Source organism: Lasioglossum baleicum, chromosome 14 (genome assembly GCF_051020765.1).
Source record: "Lasioglossum baleicum chromosome 14, iyLasBale1, whole genome shotgun sequence".
Lineage (NCBI taxonomy): Eukaryota > Metazoa > Arthropoda > Insecta > Hymenoptera > Halictidae > Lasioglossum > Lasioglossum baleicum.
In genome coordinates, this window is record NC_134942.1 from 8,734,911 (window position 1) to 8,760,775 (window position 25,865).

Genomic DNA, 25,865 nt, shown 5'->3' on the forward strand with positions numbered 1-25,865 from the left:
GGAGACTTTAGTCACCACGAGCAACTTCGACTTCTTCATTATACATTCCCGCCCCAGTTCGCCGTTATTTTTTAAACAAAGCGTTTCCCATTCCTCGCGGGAACCAATCTCACTCGAAAACCTCTCCCAGCAATTTCTCTGTAAATAATTAAAAAGCACACGGTCGCGTTTGCAGCCGAACAATTTCGAGTACATCCACGAGCGTACGATTCCACCGTGATAGCATCGTTAACCTGAAGACACAAGAGATAGAGAGAGAGAGAGAAAGAGAGAGAGACTCAATTCCGTGTAGACTCGATTTTCCAGCGTCGATCGAGCAGCCTCGATCCAGGCGGGCGTCCACTGATTCGATTCGTTGATTACGCAGATGCCAGACAACGCAAACTGTCCCGCGAAAGCTAAGGTGGACCCGTGAACACACCGAGTGCCCAATCAGCGAGGATCAGCAGCGCAAACAAACAGTGAACCGACGTGGAAAGAAAGAGAGAAAAGAGAAACCGAGGGATCGTTTTAACGAAACAGCTAACTGAGGATCGTTCGCAGTTTGTCAACCTAGGAAGACAAGAAAACGTTCATAGGACCTCCTAAGCATTAGACGGTAATTCGACGAGGCGACCCGTTCCGGGTCGAGGGGTTCAATGGAAATAATCGGTCCTCGGTCCTCTAGGGGCGAAAGATTGCAAAGTTTCTGCCCGGGGTAGCTTGCCGAAGAGGTCCAGCTCCGAGGTCGCTGAAACTTCTCGAGAATGATCGTTCGGAGAGGATCGACCACTTAGAGCGGATAGCTTCGATGGTCTTCGCCCGCAAAGTGTCCAAGAACAGCGATTTATATATGAACAGTGCTATACTAGAAGTGATTGCGTCGACTGTATCGAGACGAAGGCGTCCTTGAAGGCATTAGGCAAATGCTAGGCTAGCTGGCACCGGTTCTGAAACTCTGTGCACAGTCTGAGACGTGGTGCTTCGGCTACGTGGCCGGGGTATCGATAACACCAGCGGAGATCAAGAGGAAACGGCTCGCGAGTGATCCACGGGGACCATTCCAGAGCTTAGGGGATAGCAGGATCTTCTGGGGTTAACCGTGTCCTAGAATTGATCGAGGGTGATTAGCGGACGCGGACGGGCTCCCAGCAGTTTTACGAGCGTCGCAGGATCCGAAGTTCCCGGAGACAATAAGAAATCGGATTTCCACGTAACCTAGAAACGAAGTCGGAAGAAAGCTTGGCCCCGACACGTGACTGACTCCGGGAACCGATACATCGATCGATCGGCCAGGGTTCGAGCGCCCTGACTGGGTTGAGTCATGGTTGCTAGGAACGAGAACAACGAGCGGACAGAGGACACGTCTGCGCTGCGAGAACTTCGGAGAGGCTAATTGTCCTGGGCTCACGGCGCCAACTGTAACGAGCTTCCGATGCTGATGGTCCCTTGAGAAGAATAGGATCGAGACTGCTGGGACCTGTTCATAGGGTTCGTATAAGAGAGTTCTCTTGGGCCTGTCTCTTATCTTTGGTGAATCGATTGATAAACTAGACGATTGACGCCTGTGGAATACAGTCTGGTTTAGCAAGTCACCCGTTTAATTAGACTAGCACGCTTTCTCTGTGATGAATTAATTGCACAAGATAAACTGGAGCGGCCGAGGAACAATCTGTTTAAGCTAGCACACATCAGCGCAAACCCTTTGTCTTTAGTAAAAAAACGATTGTTAAGGGATCAAAGTGTGCCTACACACGATTATACGATTCAGTTGGAGTCTGAAGGAATTGGACAGTTGAGAGACAGCTTGGTCCAGCTAGTTGCACATTGGTCTCCCTTTTGCCTTTGCTACATCGATTATTAGATGATCAAAGAGTAGCTGCGCACGATTAGACGATTCAATTGGTGTGTCAAGGCACTGTACAGCTAAGGAGCAGGTTGATCAAGCTTCTGGCTTTGTTCAATAAATTGATAAAAGATTTAGGAGTGTCTGCACACGATTGGTCACCTAAGTAACGGCTTAGTCAAGATAGCACGTTTTGGTTACATCTTCTGCCTTTGTTTGACGGCTCGATAGTCGACGATCAAGTGGAGGATTCAGAAGTACCTAGACCCTATCGTATTTGAAGAGATCCGACAGTTAAGTGGTAGCTGGATCGAATTGGCGTTGTTAAAGTAACGGATTAAGAATCAGCTCGATTAACCGATTCAGCCGGAGCCTGGAAAGCCCGGAAGACAGCGGGGAGTTGGAAGTGATCGGACGGCTTCGTCTCAGTCTGGTTAGGCTAGCGCGCAGGTTGAGCATCGGCAGCGGGATCGGACGGCACGCGATTGGTTCGTTCGGCGACGGTGGTGGGGCAACCGGGCCCGGCGGTGGCAGACCGGTGGAGGGGTCCACCGGTTGGGGCGCTGAGGTTTCGGGCCCCGTCAACGGTTGCCTAGGTGGGCCGCAGCCGGTGGTGGGGACTACCAGAAGCGGCACGGTGTCCTTGTCGTCCGCTACTGGCACGCCAAGCCGCGGTGTCCTAAGTCGACGGCCAAGTCGCGACTTAAGCCCCTCGAAGTCCTCGGAGGGCCAGGATGCGCCCACCCACGGGGGCGGGGGTGGTGGCGGCGGTGTCGGTGTTGTCGGTGCCGTATCCGGTGCTGCTGGCGCAACCGGTTCCGGACAGGATTGGCGAAGGCTAGTCGGCAGCATCAGGCGCAAAGTGCGCCGCAAACCAACCCACGGCAGCGCCAGCATCTCGGAGGCTGGTCTGCATGAGACCAGCCGCAACCAGGATGACTTTCTCAAGGCCACCATGAGAATCTTCCTGGTGGTGTCGCCACCGATGGGCCGCGTTCAGGTACCGTAACACGACACTCGACCAGCTAAGAGCTTTCTCGAGTCCACTCAACCTTCGAGACTGTCTCCTTCTCTCTCTACCTCTCTTCTCTATTTCTATCTCTATCTCTCTCTCTCTCTTCCTCTTTCTCTTTTTCTCTCACTGTCTCTTTCATCTCTCTCTGGAATGCTGTGATACTGACAGGGGATATTTTCTCCTCTCGCTATTTTCATTCTTGCTCGCAACAGCTGATTAACCCTTCAGGCATGACGTCGTAAACGAAACTCTTTTTCTTATTTTTCATCAACTGCATCATAATATGGACCAATTCAAAAAATTAGCGCATCACGATATGAACGATGTATCCATTCATAACATTAGTGCATCATAAAATGCGCAATGTATCAATTTAAAAAATTAATGCATCGCAATATGGACAATGTATCCAGTCAAAGAATTGGTGCGTCACAATATGAAAAATGTATCAATTCGAAAAATTAGTGCATCACAATATACACAATGTATCAATTCAACAAATTAGTGCATCACAATATGAACATTGTATCAATTCATAAAATTAGTGCATCATAATATGAACAATGTATCAATTCAACAAATTAGTGCATCACAATATGAACAACGTATCAATTCAACAAATTAGTGCACCATAATATGCACAATGTATCAATTCAACAAATTAGTGCATCGCAATATGAACATTGTATTAATTCATAAAATTAGTGCATCATAATATGCACAATGTATTAATTCAACAAATTAGTGCATAACAATATGAACAACGTATCAATTCAACAAATTAGGGCATCACAATATGAACAACGTATCAATTCAACAAATTAGTGCATCATAATATGCACAATGTATCAATTTAAAATATTAATGCATCGTAACATGAACCATTGTATCAATTGAAAAAATTAGTGCATCGCAATATGAACATTGTATCAATTGAAAAAATTAGTGCATCATTAAAATTCGACGACTTCCGTGCATTCTGGAGTCGGAACACTCCTGTCCAATTGCCAATTTATTTCATTACCGCGAGAGAGATCCGTGGAATCCCGGATCTCACTCCGGCGCATCGTGGCTTGGTTCCCGCGGATATTAATTCGTTACGTTGCCAGCTATTAGCGGATAAAGTGTTACCGGCTGGCACACGTGTTCCACCCACTCCCCTGGCTGAAATAGCCGTTGTAAGGCCTAAGGATCCTCGAAAGTTTCAGCACAGTCATCTAACGGGGTCGACCTAGTTCCGCGAAAACGTCACGGAAGTCTGGCACTTCCAGCTGATCAGAGGGAAAGATAATTGCCCCGGGAGATCGTGATCCGAATTGGATTGTTTTTCGATTAAGCCTGAACAGCCAGAAATTCGCGATTCAATCGCGCGTCATCGGAATCCATTGTATGGCCCTTCGTTTCCTGTAGCTGAGTGCGCTTTCTGAAACATCCCTTCTACGCTAAGCGTATCTGATGCGTTCCACGTCGTCGCATAAAAATTTATTTCATTTAATACCAAAATATTTGATCCACATTATAATTGCGACTTGTCGGACGCCACCTCGTTTAATTATAATAAATGTCGGACGCCACCTCGTTTAATTATAATAAATGTCAGCGCCGCAGTTCCGTTCATTAAGCGTGCAACAATTTCGCGAGAGGATTAAAAATCAGTGTCGCACCGAGACGGGCGCTATCTGCGTGGTAATTCGAAGTAGTGGGATCCTCTTTGAGATCGGAAATCTGTATGACGATTATTATATCACGCTCTAGAAAATCCGAATACGCTAGAGAACTCGTCTAAACGGTGTTTCACCGCGATTACCGCGTCGCAATTCAAAGGACCGTTTTCCAGCGATGTTGGTTTCAAATGGGTCGGTTCTCGAACAGCAGGATTTAGCTGTGTTGCAAGAGACTGATTATCTCTGCGGGAGCAATTAAAACGTTACCGAGGTGTCTCTTTGAAAGGCGTGTATTAAGCTAAGTAAACGCGACGCGATCAAACAGGGACAGGTGGAGCGGTGACTGACGACCTGAAAACCGATCATCCATTAGTCGAATCGATCGACCTGTCAGCATGGATGACCGAGCCGGTTATTCTTCCCGGGCAACAAAGATTATTGTCATCGTTCGTCGCGGCTCTCCAAGACCGAGATGATCCTCGCGGGTCGAACCTATCGTGAAATGGGATCCTTCGGCTGTTAACCCACTCGAGCGACGTTCTCGAGGATAGACCTTCTATTGGCGAAATTCTGTGTTAGGCTAGTTGCTTCTATCCTCGAGAATGAATGTCCCTGTGGAGATTTTATCGATACTCCGGATGATCGTTCTCGATGTAATATTTCTCTTACACATTTTCAAGCAATATTGGCTTCCAGTTCACATCTGTATGATTTTTCGGAATTCTTTTTAGAGGAACTACCGAACCTTCTGCATTCAAACTGTGCGCATATATTCATTGACAATTGAACTACATGTACGATTTTTTAAAATTGAACATAGCTTTTTATACCGTACAAAATCCTGATTATTTGCGGGACAAAAAAGAAATAAGAAAAAATGTTTAAACGCAAATCTCTCGTTTTCTGGCTGGAGAAAGTCAGTTCCCAGGAAAGTTGACACGCGATCTCGTTCATAATTCGCTGGTGGGTCTCGCGAGAGTAGGCGCGCCCATTGTTCCTTCTCGATGTTAATTCGCTGGTTGGAAACTATCTCGGACACGACACGAAACATCACTCAGCCGGGACGTTGTTTTTGCGAAGCGCTGTCGAAAAGTCGCGCGCGGGTGTCGATTCGAATTGATTTTTGGCAGCCGCCGTTAGCAGCCTGGTTTTTTTCGAGTGTGGTCGTGGATGGCGGAGCAAAGAGAGAGGGAGAGAGATGAATTTGCAGTAGGAACGGTGTTCCGCAAATATTTAAACGGACCGACGCGCGTGACCGTAATTAGCAACGTCGCCCACGGCTGGTAGAGAAATGGTTCACCGCGGCATCGATTCTCGAGCTATCGATCCTCGAAAGAATGAATGACGAGCGTCTTCCGGTGGACGTGTGAATCATTTATCGATAGGGGCTTTGCCGCCCTGCCTCGTTTTAACGGGAATTTATTATTTCGTTGAAGAGGAAAGACTGATGGCCCGACGATGGCTCGATGTGTCATTCCGAGAAAGCGATTTATAAGAGACCGTCCCTGCCACGTCCCATTTTCTTTGTACACCACGGAATCCTTAATGGCAACCCACAGGACGCTCGCTGAATCATCTTGTCGTTTGACGGAGACGGATATGCTGCTTCGCGGAATTAAAGCGGCGCTGAATTATAAACGAAACCTCAATCAACTACAGAATTCTTAACGAATTTTTAAATATTCTACCTGTGCTCATCAACATTCATTTTCATTTTTATTTACTCATTTCGATGTGCACGTACATTTTACTGTGTCATTTACTATATCTGAATCATTTCGTCATCCGACGGAGACGGATATGCTGCTTCGCGGAATTAAAGCGGCGCTGAATTATAAACGAAACCTCAATCAACTACAGAATTCTTAACGAATTTTTAAATATTCTACCTGTGCTCATCAACATTCATTTTCATTTTTATTTACTCATTTCGATGTGCACGTACATTTTACTGTGTCATTTACTATATCTGAATCATTTCGTCGTCTGACGGAGACGGATATGCTGTTTTGCGAAATTAAAGCGGCGCTGAATTATAAACGAAACCTGAATCAACACCTGAATTCTTAACAAATTTTTAAATACTCTACTTGTGCTCGTCAACATTCATAAAATTAATTTTTATTTACTCATTTCGATGTGCACGTACATTTTACTATGTCATTTACTATATCTGTATCATTTCGTCGTCTGACGGAGACGGATATGCTGCTTCGCGAAATTAAAGCGGCACTGAATTGTAAACGACGCGTGAATCAACACTTAAACTCCTGTTACTCCGTGAGAACAAATGTTAAATTACTCTTCCTGTGCTCACATCACAGGATACATCATCAACATTCATAAAATTCATTTTTATGTACTCGTTTCGATATGCACACACTGTTTACTATGTTAATCTGTGCTCCAGAAAGACCCGGTACAATTATTAAATTACTGCCGATATTAATCAATGCACACGCGTATTTCAACGTACACAACGTTCGTGGTTTTCATTTTTAATCGAAGCTATAGTATATATTGAACACAGCATACGCGTATACACGTTATCGCTGGTACGTGCGAAGGAAACGTAATTGTTGATTTAAAAATAGAATAGGTCGAAAGGGTGGAATAAAATTTGTTCGTGTTATGGATCGTTACGGAGAGGAAATTGAATTTTAATATTCATTGAGTACGCAGCCTGTTTGATAAGACTCTCCCGCGTCTGACCATTACAGACCGTCTCTACTTGTAGTAAACACCGCCGGTAAACAAGTTGAACAAACTTGATGCGTCTTACAATAAAGAAAGATGGTTGTCTGCGAGGAAATAATTTCTTTTCCTAGTTTGCGTTGTGCACGACAAATATATACCCCAAGTACATAAAGGTTCTCGCAGTGAAACATCGTGGAACGAAACAATGCAAATTTGACTAAAAATAAATTCAGTGAAAATTGTACTCGTAGCCGGAACGTTTAAATCACGGGCAGAATTACTATGAAAATTTCCATTGAAAGAATCGAGGAAAGTTTTCCCGGTAAGCGATAAAGGGAAACGTTTCCACGTAGAAATATGAATGGTGGTAGCAGACCTCCTTCGAACGGGTTGGAAGCATTAACGTCGGTCGAATAAAATTTCGAATTGCGTAACAAGGGAAATCTTCCTTGTCGAAATACAAGGGAAACTGATGAATCCGGCTTCCTCGTCGAAGGAGAGGCATTTTTACAAGCGGCCGACGACAGCTGCGCCGGCCGTACGCTCTCGAAATTAGCTAATTCTTATGTTCATTGGTTCCCCGGGCTCCCTGGGATTGAACATAATCTAGCTTTATATTACGCGTGCATAAGACCCGCGCATTCTACGCGGAACATTTTTTGCCGGCCGCTCCTAATTTCGTATTCACCGGCGCCTCATTCCGAAGTCTCTTTGCGGCTTTAATTAGTCTTCTTATACCGGAAACGGGGAATATTTGAAAACAAAAATTGCCCCGGGCTCCATGAATATTATCATCAGTTTGTGTAAGCAATTTTTTAAAAATTCGAAAGGCAAGAATCGTTCATTGAAAATTCGTAGGATGTCTGTCTCGTGAAAATTAATTACACAGGTCGCAAATGTTAATGAATTAGCCAGCAGAATCAATCGGAGGGACGAAACGAGCCGAATCCAGTGATTTCGTTTATTTATTTGACTACCGGCCGGCTAATCTGTACTCTAAATATTTATAAGTCGTAGTATTTATGCGGACATCTTTATTGCCGTTCACGTGCAACGCTAATTGCGAATTCCGAATTCCGTTACGTGTTAGTCTTCTAGTGGACATGCAGCGCCAGTGACCCAGATACATTCAAAGTACTGCGAGCCTGTGGAACAGCCGAATTCCGTTTAACCAGACAGGCCCTGTACCCCTTTGTTCCCACGGAATACGTTTATATCATTTATATTAAATTACTGTCGGTTTAATTAGCTACCGGTCCCTTAAGCAGTACAATTAATAACCTCGAACTGCAGATGCGACGGTGCTTACCGGTCTCGGGTACCCAATAATTCATGGTCCAAGTTCGATCGCCAAAACCATCCCTTAACCCTAATGTCAATAACCAAAATTTTCTACGATATACAACGACGTTGCACTTTTACACTTTTCACGCATATTTTTACACTTTAAACGTATCTCTTTATCTAGGTGCACGGTACTGCACCAGTGTACTGCAGCTTAGCCGGTTTTTAGAGGCTTATAACTCGGCACTCAAGGCAGATGGAGAAATGTAATTTTGTACACTTGTTAAATGCTATCATGTCTCAATATTGACAAAACATTGATCATCCAACATTAGTAGGTTCCGAGATATAGGACCTCAAAAATCGCTAAATTTGTCGCTGACTGACTGACGGATCATCAAAACCTTTTGGGTACTTCCCATTGACCTACAAGCTTGAAATTTGGTACATAGGTCCACCATAACAAACACTCAAAGGAATAATTATCAAAGTTTGAAATTTTACACCTTAAAGGGGTTGTATTGAAAAAAAAACATTACATCTTTTTTCAATATTGCAAGAGGTATTTTTAAGCTAACGAATTTGGCCGTATTTTGTTTGATCTCACAACTTTTTACGGCCATAGCAACATGGCTCCTGTTTAACAGTATGTCTTTGTTGGGACTTAGTAATTCAAGAAGTCAGTGCTGTGCGACATAATGCAAAAGTGCGACATTTATGCAAAATGAAAAGTTTGTGCATCAATTGCAAGACGCAGGAGCTAAATATAAATCTATATTCTTTATTAATAATTTCGATGCGGTGAAAATAATATATGAATAGCCTTAAAGTCTTTTCATAATTTCAGTTTTAAAGTGCACTTGCTGATTTTTGTTATAAATGCATAAAATCCGGAGTCTATTCATTACAAATTATTTGCAGTAATCGGATTAAAACCGAATTGAACAGGATTTTAATTCCTGCAGCATTCTGTTAAATATGTGGATCGCCAGAAAATCGAAGAACTGTATTGGTTACGGTGGGACAGTGGAAGAAATGCGAGATTTGCATAAACAGTCGGCGTCTAACGAAGACAAACACTCTGGCCGATCGATCGGTAATCGAATACTTTCCAGGGATAGCATTTACCCGGCAGTGACCCGAGTACGGTTCTCAGGAGGGCGATATCCTCGGAACGAGTCACTGATGGATACACTTATCTGGTGTGTTTCGACAGGGCCGAAGGTACTTTCTGAAGGGCAGGCGAAGCTTGCTGGCATCGCCGATAAGGTTCGACGGGGAATAGACGTCGGAGAGAGGTTCGAAGCTGCCGGGGCTTTTCTCCGCAGCTCAAGATGGCTGGCAGCCAGCCAAAGATTGTGCTACCCACCCCCTTTCACCCCCGTTCAACCCTCGAGCATCGGCTTCACCGCCAAAGGGACTTCATAATCGAAATGAAAGAAGTTGGTTCCGCAACGCTTTCGATCCACGCATTCGTCAATCTGCCTCGGGGTCTGATCGATTTTCGAATAAACATTAAACTGACAACTATTAGGTTGATGCATATGTGTAGAGAGTATCGTAATTTTAGCCAGGATGTCGTTGGGTCCTTAATGGCAGGAAGAGGGTTATAAAACAGAACGGCCTGACGAAAGCCAGGCCCAAGGGAAGAAGGCCATTTAAGAGAAAGCGTCCCTGACGAAAACCAGGCCCAAGGGTCGGCTGGGATTTTCCAGGGATACAGACATAGGCTATGGGGATGTGTACGGGTGTGTGAGTGAGGACTGGAGAAGGACGTTTTCGGGGAGAACGGACAGATTTGCGTTGACTGCGGAGAGTGAAGGACGTGTGCGTTGTTTGCGAGTTAAAGTATTTTGTTGTTTTACTTACATTAATTTGATTTTTATTCAACACCCTTTTTACTTACATTTAATAAATAAAGTGCAATAAATCAAATACTACATATGGCAACTGTTAAGCACGAAATAGAAGCAAGAGAATTTAGTTGCCTACCGTCGAACGAGATGATGAACCTCAATCTATCTTTCGCGGTCACCGTTCATTTCGACGAGCCATTTCTAGGGCTGTAAAACCGTCCCAAGGAATCGCGAACTTGCGCCGCAGTTGCTAATTACTCTGCGGTGAGATGGAATCGAAGCTCCAAAGAGTTCGAACGATTCGAGGATCATAGCGCGTGTCGATTGGTGGACGTTGAGGAGGTTAATTATGGGAATCTCGGGTAATTTGATCGATCGGGACGTTTGTTTGATGACGATGGGATTCGAAGGGTAAAATGTTTGCTCGGTGATTTAGGTGGAATTTTTGCGATTGATGTATCGGTGCTCGAATACCTAGTAATTAGGGTAACACGATGGATAGAATTTCCGGGGACTAGGTATACAAAAAAGAATTTACGTCTCGATTAGATTTTTTATAATTTGTTAAAGCGACTGGGCAAATTACGATTAATTACCAAGTAAATCAACGCGTCGCACTTGGAGTGGGTAAACGAGAGATCGGTCTGCGGTGAAATATTGGCATGATTTAGAATAGCCATTAACGAGTGAGTGTGTATTGCATAACGTTATAATGTGATTGCAAGGCTAGCTTCACAATGGGCCGACGAGCTAATCGGATTCCGGGCTTGTCATTAATTAACTTCCCTTCAAATAATTTCCTCGAGCAGTGTCGCGTTCGCGATCGATTTTAACACGGTCGACTGAGAAAAATTGTCTCCTATCGTCGGAGATTGCGAAATCAACGCGAAAGCTCACGTTCGACTTGCTATTCGAATTAACAGCTGAACACGATCGCTGCTGGTTCGTTATTTTTTAAACGAGACTCGCCGAAAGAACGTAGTTGATTAATTGAATTCAGTTAGATAATCGCGTGTAATTGAAGCCATTAATTAGTCAACGACCACTCGCGAGAGGTCGCGGAGGTACACGCACGTTAATTAACGCTCGCCGCGACGCTTCCCGAAACAGGTCGACGAGTTTCCCACTGCGCGCGTATCCTCTGTAATTATTTCGGATCGGACCTTAACAATTTTGCGATTCATTGCACGATAATGCGCAATTTTCAGTTTTACCCTCCATTTCGCAATTTTCGTTCGTTACAGAAGGTGCCGCTTTCCGTTCGAATGCATCTGTCTGTTCAGGTGCCTTGGAACGGGATACTACTGCACTTGCAAGTTATCGTGTTCGATCGAGAGAAACATTTAGCGAGGCAATACTGTACTTCCACAAAGATTGGCCACTTTCTTCATCCCTTAAGCTGTCAAAAAATTTTCAATAAATTAAGGAACAAGGACACATCTGAAAATCAAAATTCTCAGAATAATCCAGAGAGACATTTAGCGAGGCAATACTGTACTTCCACAAAGATTGGCCACTTTCTTCATCCCTTAAGCTGTCAAAAAATTTTCAATAAATTAAGGAACAAGGACACATCTGAAAATCAAAATTCTCAGAATAATCCAGAGAGACATTTAGCGAGGAAATACTGTACTTCCACAAAGATTGACCACTTCCTTCATCCCTTAAGCTGTCAAAAAATTCCAATAAATTAAAGAACAAGGACACATCTGAAAATCAAAATTCTCAGAATAATCCAGAGAGACATTTAGCGAGGAAATACTGTACTTCCACAAAGATTGACCACTTTCTTCATCCCTTAAGCTGTCAAAAAATTTTCAATAAATTAAAGAACAAGGACACATCTGAAAATCAAAATTCTCAGAATAATCCAGAGAGACATTTAGCGAGGAAATACTGTACTTCCACGAAAATTGACCACTTCCTTCATCCCTTAAGCTGTCAAAAAAATTTCAATAAATTAGAGAACAAGAACACATCTGGAAATCAAAATTCTCAGAATAATTGAGAGAGGCATCCAAGGAGACCATACCGTGCTCGCATCAATCTCGCCGAGGGCTCCCGCGAGCCACGACGATTCTTGCTCGTGTAAAAAGTAACGGACAGCGACAGAAGTTGAAAATTCTCCGGGCGATCGATAATTCTCGCGCGCGACAGCCCGGTTTGCGCGTCGTTGCGTTGTTACAACGTAACATCGTGTTACAAGGCGTCGCATTGTCGCGTCGGGTCGGGTCGGTGGCACCGTGACGCAACGGAACACCATTAATCAGAGGCGTCGGATACTTCGTTATTCGCCGGAACACGCGGTAGAAGCGTACGGACGACGCGATGGAAAGTTCAGCACTGTCTGACAATCGATCAAGCTGTAACTCGAGAAGAATGTTGTCCGCCAGTGGAATTGATCATTGCTGTAACACCGGCGAACTATCGGGACCACTACGGGCTGGAGGAGGTCCAGGGCACCCCTAACTGCCGCTATATATTTTTCTATGGATCTTTGAATATTTCACGTCGTGGAAACTGCTATCTCTTCAGCCCTGTGATCAATTTGCTATGACAGGGAGCTGGAAGGACGGTGGAGGGACGAGGTAGGGGGTACAAATTCGGTCAAGGGTGGGCTTTATTGCCTCCGCCATGAAGGGGGACATCCGTAAGGGGGAGCATCTTTGAAGAAACATCGATATGAATCGCTTTTGCGATACTACCTGGCCGCTCGAGGGGAAAACTTGATATCCTGGGAGACGACGTTGCCACCGGAACTTTTAATATACATGTCGAACAATAAAAAAAAAGCACAGGCAGCACCACAGAAGCCATGGTCGAGCAAGTCATGAGTAGACTGCGGATGTTTATGCAATTTTTCATTTTTGTAGATCAACTTAAGGAACGTGGAACCAAATACGATCTTATTGTTGGTGGCGATGGTCGTTGTAGATACAAGATTAGTCGAAATCGTACCAAATTCTATTGAATTTCTTGTTTTAATATTTTTTGAACATTTTCAACACACAGTAGCAGGATCCTATAATTTCTATTTCATTTGAAGAAGCACAATATTCTAATCACCCCTTCCACAAGTAATTCATACGCAGCAGTGTTACAATTAACAAAACGATAATCCTCCAGCCCGCACCCCAAGCGTCACACTGCGGGATCCGCGAAAGCCCCGGATATTGTATCCTGTCAAGGTAACAGCTCGATAATTGCGAGCGATACTAGAGAGGATTAGTTGACGGGAAGCTGGGAGCGAGCAGCGTGGTTGACCGCGGAACAAGGGGCTCGAAGAAAATATTTTTCGTCGTTCCTCGAGGCGGTGTCGTTTATCTTCGAAGCGGATCGCCGAAGGATACTCCGTTATACCACCGTAATCCGGTTAAACAGCCTAAGCTCGGCGAAAAAGAACGTTGACGAGGATGACGGGGAACACCCTTCTATTCGCCAGGACCCTTGCAATTTTCGCCCCGCTACGTATTCGTTCGCCAAGATTGGAAGCGTTCCTGTGAAGCGTCCCAGGTGACAAGTCAATCTTGACTGTGTCTCCGCAAATACTGTCTTTGCCTTGGTAGTTATGAGGGACATAATTCTCAGATCGACGAGCTGCCACCCTCCCGGCAACTTCTGCCGATTCTTCCACTCCGTTTCAAAGACTTAAATTGTAGTTTCGACTATCATTCTAAAGAACCAGTGGAAAATTGCTTAGCTGCGTTCGCTTGACGGGAAATCTTCCCTGAATGCTTCTATAAAACAGCGAGATTGAAAGGTTGAACACGTAAAGTCGAACGGGTTCACATCAACTTGATGCTCGGTTTATATTGGTCAATTAGAGCCAGCACACCAGTAACATTAAAACCTGAGAATCCATCTCCGCTGCTTTTCCTTGATCGTCGATAAAACGCCGTGTAGAGGATGCACTAAAAAATATTATTAACAATACACCCTTGTAGTCGGCGGAACGATTTAAAATCTATTAAAGAACCAGCACTTAAACCAGATCCGAGAGAACGGGACGAATGGACGAAGTGACAAAGATAAAAGTTGGACGCCATTTTTCACTTCTTTCTTGCGTATCCATTGATTAGAATCGGGATAAAGCGTCGCTGCGGAAAAAAAAGAAAAGGGTCGAAGGGGCGGGTTTGACTCGCGGAGAAAAGTTACAAATTTACGGGCCATTTCTGCCGAAGCATCGAAACTTTTGCTTCCGGCCGAGAGTTCTCGTTAGGGTATTCATATTCCTCGGAGGGATGGAAAAGTCTTGCTTCTAATATCGTTTAATTATTCGCTCAAAGGTCCTCCATTATACAGTCTTTAGATCCCGGAGAAAGATTGCTCTTGGAAACGATAACAAGCGTGGCAGGGATTCTTCCGCGAGGATTCCAGTCGAGTGTCTCGTTTGCGTACGAATCGCCGAGGTGTCAACAGATCTCACGATCTTCTAACGATTCTCCTCCTATTTAAGATGCAGCGAGTGCATCCGCTGCGAACGAAATTATTCGGATGGTTTAATACACCTATTGTAAATCTGCAATGTCCGATTAATCCCAGTTTTACTGCCGAGGATTCCAAAGCTGTCAACTAGAAATGCACCTGAAACGTCTTGTAGCACAGAACAGTGAAACTGCCGCTTATATTTGAAAGCTTGCAGTGGTCTGATTAATGGTTCAGTATAACTACTGACGAGGTATTAAAGCGAAGTGGAGGAGCACGGTCTATTTAAACGGGGAATCTCCACGATATTTCGTGAAAGTTGAACGAATACAATGAGGTAAATAATGAGACGGGGACTTTCGGAAATCTACAATGCCTGTTTAATCTCAGTTTTGCTACTGAGGTATTATAATGCGGAGTGGTGCTTCCCGTATTTAAACGTGGAATCTCCACGATATTTTCTGAGAGTCGCGAACGAACACAATGAGGTAAAAGAGCATCGCAGAATTGGCCAGAGACAGAGTGCGGTCACGAGCCATTAGCGTTCTGCCATCTTAACGGCAACGGTTGACGTCAAGTACCCGCTGCCTACCGTGGTATTTCGTTCTTTCGCTGTTAGCCGCTCTTTCACTTGGTTTCACGTTCACTGGCAAAGAGCGTGCTCGTCGACACACTGCACGCACAAACAATGGCGAATGGCACAATATGGCTGTCGCAGCCAAGCGGAAGCACCGTTCGCCGACGTTGGGAAAACAGGATGAAATATAGGAGAAGAAACACAGAGCATCGGAGTTTCATCGTAGGCGGGCTAGGGGGTGGAGAGTGGAGGACCAGAATTTTCATTAACTTCTCCGGGAATTTGACGCCCCGCGCAACTTTCTTCGACTCCTCGCGGAATTCGTCTTATCTTACTTCCAGTTACCTTGGCACCGACGTCAGACCAGCTTCCGGCCCCCTCCGCGCTACCAATGAAAATATTCCGGACATTTCTCGACTGCCATTTGTTTTCGCGGCGCGAGATGAAAAATAAAATTGGCCCGCTTGATTGCGGAACGTTCGCGAACGCACGGCCCCGTTAGCCACGACGGAAATCGTCGGCCAACTCGGCTCGACCTACGGTAAATTTTAGACCACGTAAACGGAGAGCAACTTGAAATCTACAGTGCAGAAACTCTCAGTGAAGTATTATTTTGACGGGCCCCGGGGCAGATAATATTGCACGTTCCAAAAATCACAGAGATTCCGGCAGCTTGATTAATTGTTGACTCGTACTATTTGGACTGAGTACAAGTTTAAAAGATCGCGAAATTTTGCAGTATGACGAAGTTCGCTAAAGAATTAGCGAAATAAAAATTTTCTTCATCAATTACAAGGTTCTGGAGTCAAATAAAAATTGGATACCACGTTTAATACTATTGGATATGGGTGTAAATGAATGTACACTAGCACTATTAAAGTATATGTTATCCTTTATTTCACGGCGCGGAAGGAAGCTCTTTACCATGAGATGTCTTAGCTTCGACTGACTTTAAGAAGGAAAGAATCGTTGGGACCCCCAGAAAGGAAACCAGAGTCCCTTCGTATCTCCAAACTGTTTAGGTTAGCCTCCCACAGTTCGGCACTTGAAAGAAAGTATACTTCTGAGAACGTTCCATCGATACTTCGTGATCTCTGTTTAAGAATACGACTCTGAGATCGTTGATTCATTTTTGTAACTTGTTGATAATCCAACAAATACTGTTAACAGGACAAAAGTAATGTGTTGATACTCTTACAAGTAACACTACCCAACTGATACACACTGATTTGAATGAAATTTAAATACGTGTTTCTTTGTTTCGGCTAAACACGCTTTTTAGGGGTAGAAAGCACCCCTCAACCTCTGGAGATGGAAACGTTTGTGGCTAATTATTTCTTACAGGATTCATATTTTTTCTATAAATTTGAGCCTATTTTCCCATAAAGTCTGATTTTTTTCTTTATTGGGAAAATAACGCAACAAATCAATTCTGAGGACAGATTTAGAGTCATCGCATGAAATTACTGATTATATTTAGATACAGGATGCGCTCAAGGTCCGGCAACTGCTAAATCCGGCAAGTCCGGCTAATTATTTCCTTGAAAATCAACCTCAAGGTCGATTTCAAGGACGCCATCAAGTGCATCACTCTGAACCGTACAACTCTACCACTTTTTTCAGAAACTGTATCCTTTAAGAAATAATTAGCCACAAACGTTTCCATCTCCAGAGGTTGAGGGTTGCTTTCTACCCCTGAAAAGTGTATTTAGCCGAAACAACAAAATACGTATTTAATATTTTTCGATGTTTAATAAGTACGTTAAATTCAAATCAGCGAGTATCAGTTGGGTAGTGTTACTTGTTAGATTCAATTAATGTATCTACTGTTTAAAATTGCAGCTGCTGGACCTTCGATGTTTCACTAATGACAGGCCTCGACTACTGAAATAAGACTTTTCACTGTCTGACAAATGATAGACACTGACAACTAAAATCTTTATACTGCAAACAATGGAAGTGTTGGAAATAGGTGTTACTCAGTATTTATTACAAGGTCATTGTGCTGGTAACATATTGATAATCCAGCAGGACGCAGTATAAGTCTGTGCCGCTGTTGAGCCTGATTTAAGGCATCACAACGCCGCGTAAGGACCGAGCGAAATCAGCACGTACTGATTAACGGCACGGTCCGGCCACTGGGAGCATCTGAAATTCTAGTAGGCCGCAACAGCGTAAAACGGGATATGATTGGCTGAAGGATGCGATACGGTACCGAAGCCCGACTGGCTGTCGCAGAAGAGTAATGACAATAATTACGGCAGATTTATGAACTCAGTGCACCCGTTACTCAGCGTGTCCGGAGTTAGCAAGTTGCCAGGGCAGTGGTATAAATCAACGCACGGTTACATACTAAGGAGCGAATGTCAGGCGTTAACCCCTTCACGAAGGGCTGGAAATGGAACGCGTGGAGAAGGCCTTAAGCTACGGAGTACTCGAGGCTCCCGCAGACTTAACCGTAATTAAACGATGCGGTTCCGTCGGAGACGGTCCGCCGGCTGTGTGCAGGACTTTGTCTTGTTTACTCGGGGCTAAGAGGATGGTATTTATTTGACGATTATTAAACTCTGTTAATAATGTTCCCCTCGTGGAAAAAGACGTGCGACTCGCTGTCTCTCGCCGTTGTTTATTCAGTCTCTCGATAACGGGAATCATCCTCGGAACGAGCCGCGAAAACCTAAGAGGGAGTTAGTTATTTAGTACGCTCGAAATGAAAACGTACTACTGCGCCACGGAAGCTCCCGGATATCAGAGGAAGAGGGAGGTTCGCGATTACGAGAGGAAAAAGCAGCAAGGACGCGTCGTTATCGCTTGCCTCGTTGTTAACTGTCAAATAAATTGTATCACGGGACAAACTTGCCGTTGCCGAAACTGGCAAAAGCTTTAATGGCCAGCGAACGTCGCCGTTCGCCTCGGCGATTTACTTCATTGCGGATCATTAGCGCGAGAACCGTTTCGCTAGTCGTTGACTCGCCAAATTTCGACGCGATAAAGTCTGCCCCAGTATCCATTTATCGGCCGCGCCCGTACCGCTTGCACGTTATCGTGCCGTTCCACGTGAAGCGTTACCGCGTATTACCGGCCCTGGCAACTACGAATAGGATCGACCGACTATTGTCCAATCGTTACTCGCACCAGCTTTTTCATTTCCAGTTTTACTCCGCCCGGAGAGGATCTCACTCCGCCTCTTCATTCCCCCGCAGTTCGCTTGCCGAGCGCGAGATCTGACATCCCACGTGCTTATTCCGCTGCGCCGTGTCTCGCGTCTGTCCAATATTGTGACCCACGTCATTCTCCGGAGGCTTAGCCACCTAATCCGCGTCAACCCGTGACAGTTCCACGAACTGACCCATATTTTCCCACTCGCCGATTCTCGTGGTTTGCGCGACGCCCTTCCAGATCGCTCGATGGTGATTTCAGGTAGAGAGGTCGGCAAGAAGTAGGTATCATCGTTTCTTCAAATATCTTGTCGCTAAGATTGCTGCATTTTGGAAGGTTGGTCGTCGTCGCATACGAAAACATCCTGAATTGAGCCGTCTGAGGATGCGGAACGGAAGAAATACGAATAAAAATTAAAGATATTTCTAAGCAAGGAATTTACACATTAAGTAATTTAGATTATATTGTATTTCGATTACACTCACGGTTCGCGTGATCAGCAATTAAATTAAGTGGAAGGTTCGAGTTATGTGATGCAATTAAAGGGTGGGCCATTTAAGATTTGGAATTTGAATCGGCTATAAAAAAAGAAACTAATGAATATTTTTTCAAAGTTATGAGTTTATTAAAAAGATTGAACCGTTCCATTTAGGAATGGAAGACAACATCATTCGAATGACTGCCACGGCTAGCCTTACAATACCCCATTCGATCAGTCCAATTTTTCAGTACATTTTCGATTGTTTGGGCCTCTATTTCGTCAATGGCAACTTCGATTTCGTGTTTGAAGTCGTCATCGTCGCTGGATGGTCAGCGTAACACTTGTTCTTAATGGCTCCCCACAAAAAAAAGTCCAACGGAGTCAAATCGCAGCTTCGAGGTGGCCAATTGACATCAGCATTTCGGCTGATTATGCGATTTTCGAAAACAATGCGCAAAAGATCGATTGTTACGCTGGCTGTGTGGAACGTTGCGCCGTCCTGTTGAAACCAAATGTCGTCTATGTCATCCTCTTCAATTTTGGGAAACAAAAACTCGCTTAGCATGGCGCGGTAGCGATCGCCATTCACTGTAACGGCGTTTCCTTGCTCATTTTCGAAGAAAAATGGCCCAATAATGCCGCCAGACCAAATCCGCAACAGACAGTCACTCGTTGTGGATGCATTGGTTTCTCCACGATGACGTGTGAATTTTCTGAGCTCCAGATAAAGACAATTTTGCTTATTGACGTATCCTCCGAGGTGGAAATGAGAGGCCCAAACAATCGAAAATGTACTGAAAAATTGGACTGATCGAATGGGGTATTGTAAGGTTAGCCGTTGGCAGTCATTGGAATGATGTTGTCTTCCATTCCTAAATGGAAAGGTTCAATCTTTTTAATAAACTCATAACTTTGAAAAAATATTCATTAGTTTTTTTTTTATAGCCGATTCAAATTCCAAACGTTAGATGGCCCACCCTGTACAATGCAATTCAAATACTGTGTAATTAAATAACGATGTATTTAAAGTAGCACAACTGTGAACGTGGAAACGAGAGCTCGAGAACTATGACCGTCACGGTTCTTGTCGGTTCTTGCCGACCTCTGTTTCACACAGTCACTGACCAAACATTAACGGTCACTGACCATTAATTGTCAGTGACCCACAAGTGATCCGCCACATGACGGTGCAATCTACGCAGATTTACAGTAGAACAATGCAGTGCTAACAGTGACATGCACTACATAACGTTACAGCTGAGAGCAATAATCGTCGCCGATCAACGACCGTCGGAATTCATTTCCTGTCCGTATGGCTGTCGGTTAAGTGACACCTATTGTTGCCGCGGCAAACCTTCCGGAGCATGAATAACAGTAGCACCGTTACACAGTTAAGGTTAATTTCCAGCGGGACAGGCCTTTATCTGGTGGTAATCGCGCGTAATTAACGCATGATGCGCGTACGATAAATTATGCGCCGCCTCGCGTCGCACGCTACGCCCGCCGAGTTGTGGTACGCGTCAGATCTTATGTCCTGAATTTTAAAAAAATGCTAGCTGCGAGAGATCGTAAATATCGGAAATTGTGGTAGATTGGCTTACAGGGATACGTAAACGAGCTATGATTACGCAGCCATGTGGAACATCTAAATTACAATCACGCTTCGAACGAGATGAAACGTTTCCGCGAACCGGCCGTGAAATTTATTATTTTCGTTAACGACGTGGAAATTGTTCGTCCCTGGTATTAACGATGAAAAATCGCTTGGATTACGTTTAACGAGAGACACTTCGCGAAGCACAATCGTACCGCGTTTCAATATGAAATTGTATTGTTCCGTGCCGAAACGCGGGCGACATTAATGAAAACGTTGACAAACAGCCGATGCAAAGGCCATGATTACCGAGTGCAATTAATCATCGTTGCGAAAAAGGAATATAACGCGCGAACCGAATCGAGGTTATGCGAGTTCGAGACGGTGTGCCGGAACGAGACGAATTCAGGATTTTATGATATCGATACCGAGAGACTCCCGGCGTAGTTCTCGCAGTTTAATTAGCGCTGATGACCCCGATAAAGGTCTGAGGCGAGCCGGCTCGCTCGGAAAATGCCGCGGCAACATCGCGAACAATAGTTTCCAACGCTCGACACCGTAGAATTGTTAATTTACTACGCGGTCCTCATTGTTGTCGTCCCGCTATTTAACGCACAATTGACAATTAAGCCCTGCGTAATCGGGGAAATAACACGCACGAAACTTTCTTGATGAAAGGTTAACGAGTTCTCGGCGCTTCATTTATACGCAAATGTTCGTTAGAACAATTTTCTATTTATTTTTCAACGGTCCCGTTTGCCGGACGAAATTCAGCGAAATTTCCAACACGCTTGCGAGATCTCCCGAAATTTCAAAACATTATGGAAACTTTCTGGTTAGATACAGACTCGCTTCGAAACGAGTCTGATAACGGACACTCCTATTCCACTTGCGACCAGTTTCTGACAGTAGTACGAATCAATTGTATCTCTCACAATTCGCAATGAATCGCGTATGTTATTTCGCGGAGTGTTTCCCGGACAGAATGAATACCTCCGACGCCAAACGAGAACCGCCCGGTCTCAACTATCTCCCCGACGAACCTCGGAGATGTAATTTTTAGTAATTACTCGCGAAATTAATATCCTTAATGGAGCATCCTGATCTTGAACTCCGCGAAAATTTCTTTTCACATTTTTTTTTTGCTGCTGATTCGGAAGATACGCCGATATACGACGGCGTTCTCAAATTACGCGAAATTGCACGAGGCGGGTTTAAAGGGGCGCGTTAACCGTGAGATCTTTCTAGACTGCGGATAGTTATGCAAAATAAAAATGTTCTGCATCGTTTGTGCGAAGCAGGAGTAAAATAAAAATTTATTTCATCCTTTAACGATTTCGTTGCATTAAAAACAACGTTGCAACATTCTGAAATTTTTCTAATCTTATATTGTTTTACATTTCACCCTGCCAATTTCTTCAAGACCAAAATAAAAATGTTCTGCTTCGTTCCATCCTTTAATGATTTCGTTGCATTAAAAACAACGTTGCAACATTCTGAAATTTTTCTAATCTTATATTGTTTTACATTTCACCCTGCCAATTTCTTCAAGACCAAAATAAAAATGTTCTGCTTCGTTTGTGGGCAGCAGGAGTAAAATAAAAATTTATTTTATCCTTTAACGATTTCGTTGCATTAAAAACAACGTTGCAACATTCTGAAATTTTTCTAATCTTATATTGTTTTACATTTCACCCTGCCAATTTCTTCAAGACCAAAATAAAAATGTTCTGCTTCGTTTGTGGGCAGCAGGAGTAAAATAAAAATTGATTCCATCCTTTAATGATTTGGTTGCATTAAAAACAACGTTGCAACATTCTGAAATTTTTCTAATCTTATATTGTTTTACATTTCACCCTGCCAATTTCTTCAAGACCAAAATAAAAATGTTCTGCATCGTTTGTGCGCGAAGCAGGAGTAAAATAAAAATTTATTTCATCCTTTAACGATTTCGTTGCATTAAAAACAACGTTGCAACATTCTGAAATTTTTCTAATCTTATATTGTTTTACATTTCACCCTGCCAATTTCTTCAAGACCAAAATAAAAATGTTCTGCTTCGTTTGTGGGCAGCAGGAGTAAAATAAAAATTTATTTTATCCTTTAACGATTTCGTTGCATTAAAAACAACGTTGCAACATTCTGAAATTTTTCTAATCTTTTATTGTTTTATATTTCACCGAGCCAGTTTCTCCATAAATTCATGAAAATCCGCAGTCTAGTCAGTACTATACTGCGGATCTCCATGCAAAATAAAAATGTTCTGCATCGTTTGTGGGAAGCAGGATTTAAATAAAAATTCGGTTCATCTCTTAATGAGTTTACATTGAAATCAACGTAACACCATTGTCATATTTTGCTAATATTTACTAGTTATTACATCGTAACAATTTCTGTCTCATTTCTGCAAATGAAATCAAACAATTTTCGATTACACTTTTCCAGTCCCACGAACACAGAGTTTTCTGCTTTCTCAAGTATGTACTACTATTTTTCATTTCAAGATTTGGTCCGAGCGCCTCCCCAAGCGCAATAGATCAATCGCGCGGTGGTCGGATGAAAAACGACGCGAATCCCATCGAAAAATCGTAAACAAAATCGCGTTCGTCGGCCGATTGCTCCGGACAAAAAAAGTTATTCCCGACGTTTCGATTGCCGGTGGCTCTTCGCGAGCAAGGTCGTTGTTGGAAAACCATTTCCATTGGAGATCACGAAAGTGGTCCAGTAGTGTTCCCGAGTTTTTCCAGAGTGGAGGAGGAGAACGTAGGAGAGTGGTCCGTCATATTTCCCTCGATCCTGGGAACGGTCGGACGTCTCCGGTCGAAACCCTTGTCGAGTAACAAGTTTCTCCGCTTTCTGAACAACCACGACAGCAACTGGATTTGCAGATTCACAGGGGCGGTGTGTGCGGGTGGTAGAACCGGTCTCCTAGGAGCGTCCTTTCCACTCCGGGAAATTTTATTTACCGTCGAAATCAGCCCTCGGGCTGGAACGTTCCGCAGGATGACCGTTTCCGCGGGAAGGAAACAACGGCTGGGATTCCTGGCGTTCGCGGCCAGTAATTTTCCAATTAACGGAGGGGTCACGATTAAACCGAGATTAATGAGGCCGGTTCAGCCTGGTCTCATTCTCTTGGGAAATACCTAAGCCAGCTAGAACAAATTAAAAAGGTAAACCGCGTCGATCGACTACGTTCAATGCTGAACAAAAGGATAAGACGTACGTGTTTGTATATTATCCATATTTTTGAAACAAGGGAATGTGCATTAAGTATGTTCCATGTGTCGCGTGCCATTTCTAGAGCGAGTATGTAAAGGAGTGAGTTCGCGGGACACGCAGCAGAGAAGGAAAAGAAAAAAATTAAACACGATGTAGTACCTTGAGTTGGACAGAAGTGTAAGACACCGTGCTGTGTTACTTCTTTTTTGTTTAGGCGAATATAATATGTTACTATAGATCTTTATGTATTTAAGAAGAAATTGGTTGTGGGTGAAATGTAAAACAGTAAAGGACTAGAAAAATTTAAGAATGCTGTAATGTCGTTTTTAATGTAAGACAGTCATTAAGGGATGAAGTAGATCTTTATGTATTTATGAAGGAATTGGTTGGGTGACATGTAAAACAGTAAAGGACTAGAAAAATTTAAGAATGCTGTAATGTCGTTTTTAATGTAAGACAGTCATTAAGGGATGAAGTAGATCTTTATGTATTTATGAAGAAATTGGTTGGGTGACATGTAAAACAGTAAAGGACTAGAAAAATTTAAGAATGCTGTAATGTCGTTTTTAATGTAAGAAATTCATTAAGGGATGAAATAGATCTTTATGTATTTGTGAAGAAATTGGTTGGGTGAAATGTAAAACAGTAGAGGATTATAAAAATTTAAGAATGCTGTAATATTCCTGCTTCCCACAATGAATTCAGGACATTTTTATTTTGCGTAAAGAACACATTCTTACTTCTGCGTCTCTTCGTAGACGAATACCACTCTACTAACAGAAATCGTAAAAGTCGAGAATAAGCAGAGCGTCCTATACTTTTCTCCAACTCCACAAACACACCCCTTAGTATGCTCGCTCTAGAGACGGCGAACAACACATGGAATGTATGAAAAATTCACATTTCATTGTTTCAAATATACATAATGTACAAACATGCACCGTGTCTTATCCTTTTGTGCAGCAGTGTATCGGTACGAGTGCGTCGTCAAAGAGAACCGAGCGATAAAAAGAATTTGTGAAAAAAGCGAATAGATATAAACGGACGCTTTCAATGCGTCCCGATTAGATCGCCAGTCGAAATGAACGGCGCCCACGCTGAAAAGGGAATGAGGGTGGAAAAAAGGGAGCACGGACCTTAATACATCATGCCGTGATCGAACATATATATTCTTGTGACACCCCCGCGTGTCACCCGTGGATCGCCACGGAACTCGTGTCCGCGTCGCCTGATAAATGGATAGCCACCCCCGCAGGAGGTCCCGTCGAACGAAATAAATAAATAAAAAGAAGAGAGGTCGGGCTCCCGATAACCGCGGCCATCCCGCAGAGAATCCACTCTTCTCCCGGAGCCTGTGCACTCGCGTCACCCCCGCCAGTATCACCCATTAACCGAGATAATTGTCGACCGCGCCATAATTCATCCCTTTTTTCGCGGGACATTTTTATTTCGCTCGTGCCTTGCGGTTCATTAATTTCAACCCCCGGCGTATGCACGCCCAGATTAATTGATATTCGATCGGTGAAGGAAAGAGGAGCACGTCGATCCATTGGAATCGCCCTTTAACCCTTCAACACGGCCCTTAATTGATCTATGTGCTTCAGCGTGAATTTACGCGGGATGCACTGATATTTAAATCGAATTAAAATGAGCAAAATGAATTGGTCTCTTTTTCAATGTGTTTCATTGGGCAGATTGGTCCTTCGAAAGTGCTCTTTTAATGTCTGCGTTGGGCTTTTGAAAAAGTATCGTATCGAAACTCGTATCGAATGAAATAGAGTGTTTTTTAATCGTCTATTAAAAATTGCTCTCTTAATGCGTCGATTTACGAGGGCGTATAAATTGACAGATTTGCATAAAACAAAAAGAAGATTGAAAAGCATTGTCAGCCATTCGAGGGAACATCGCTCCATCAAAATTACACCTCACCCGCGGCGTCCAATTAATTTTTACGTTACACGGCGGATTTACATGAAGATAAATTGCTGTTCGAATAAAATAAAAAGTCGTGGAGAGAGGGTACGATTTTTCACCATTAGTTCATGCTAATCAATCCACCAAAGTTACCT

General features: G+C 43.6%; 1 protein-coding gene across 5 annotated transcripts in view; it reads left to right on the top strand.

Moving 5' to 3' along the window:
• Positions 1-25,865, top strand: part of LOC143215962 (pleckstrin homology domain-containing family G member 5) — a 114,806-nt gene that overhangs the window by 50,629 nt on the left and 38,312 nt on the right. The window contains exon 2 of one of the 5 annotated variants that reach the window (XM_076438614.1): positions 368-2,825. The exons of the other annotated variants lie outside the window; for them this stretch is intronic. Coding sequence (XP_076294729.1) covers positions 2,781-2,825 — 45 coding nt within the window. The 5' untranslated portion in view covers positions 368-2,780. The remainder of the gene's footprint in view (positions 1-367; positions 2,826-25,865) is intronic. 5 annotated transcript variants of the gene reach the window in all.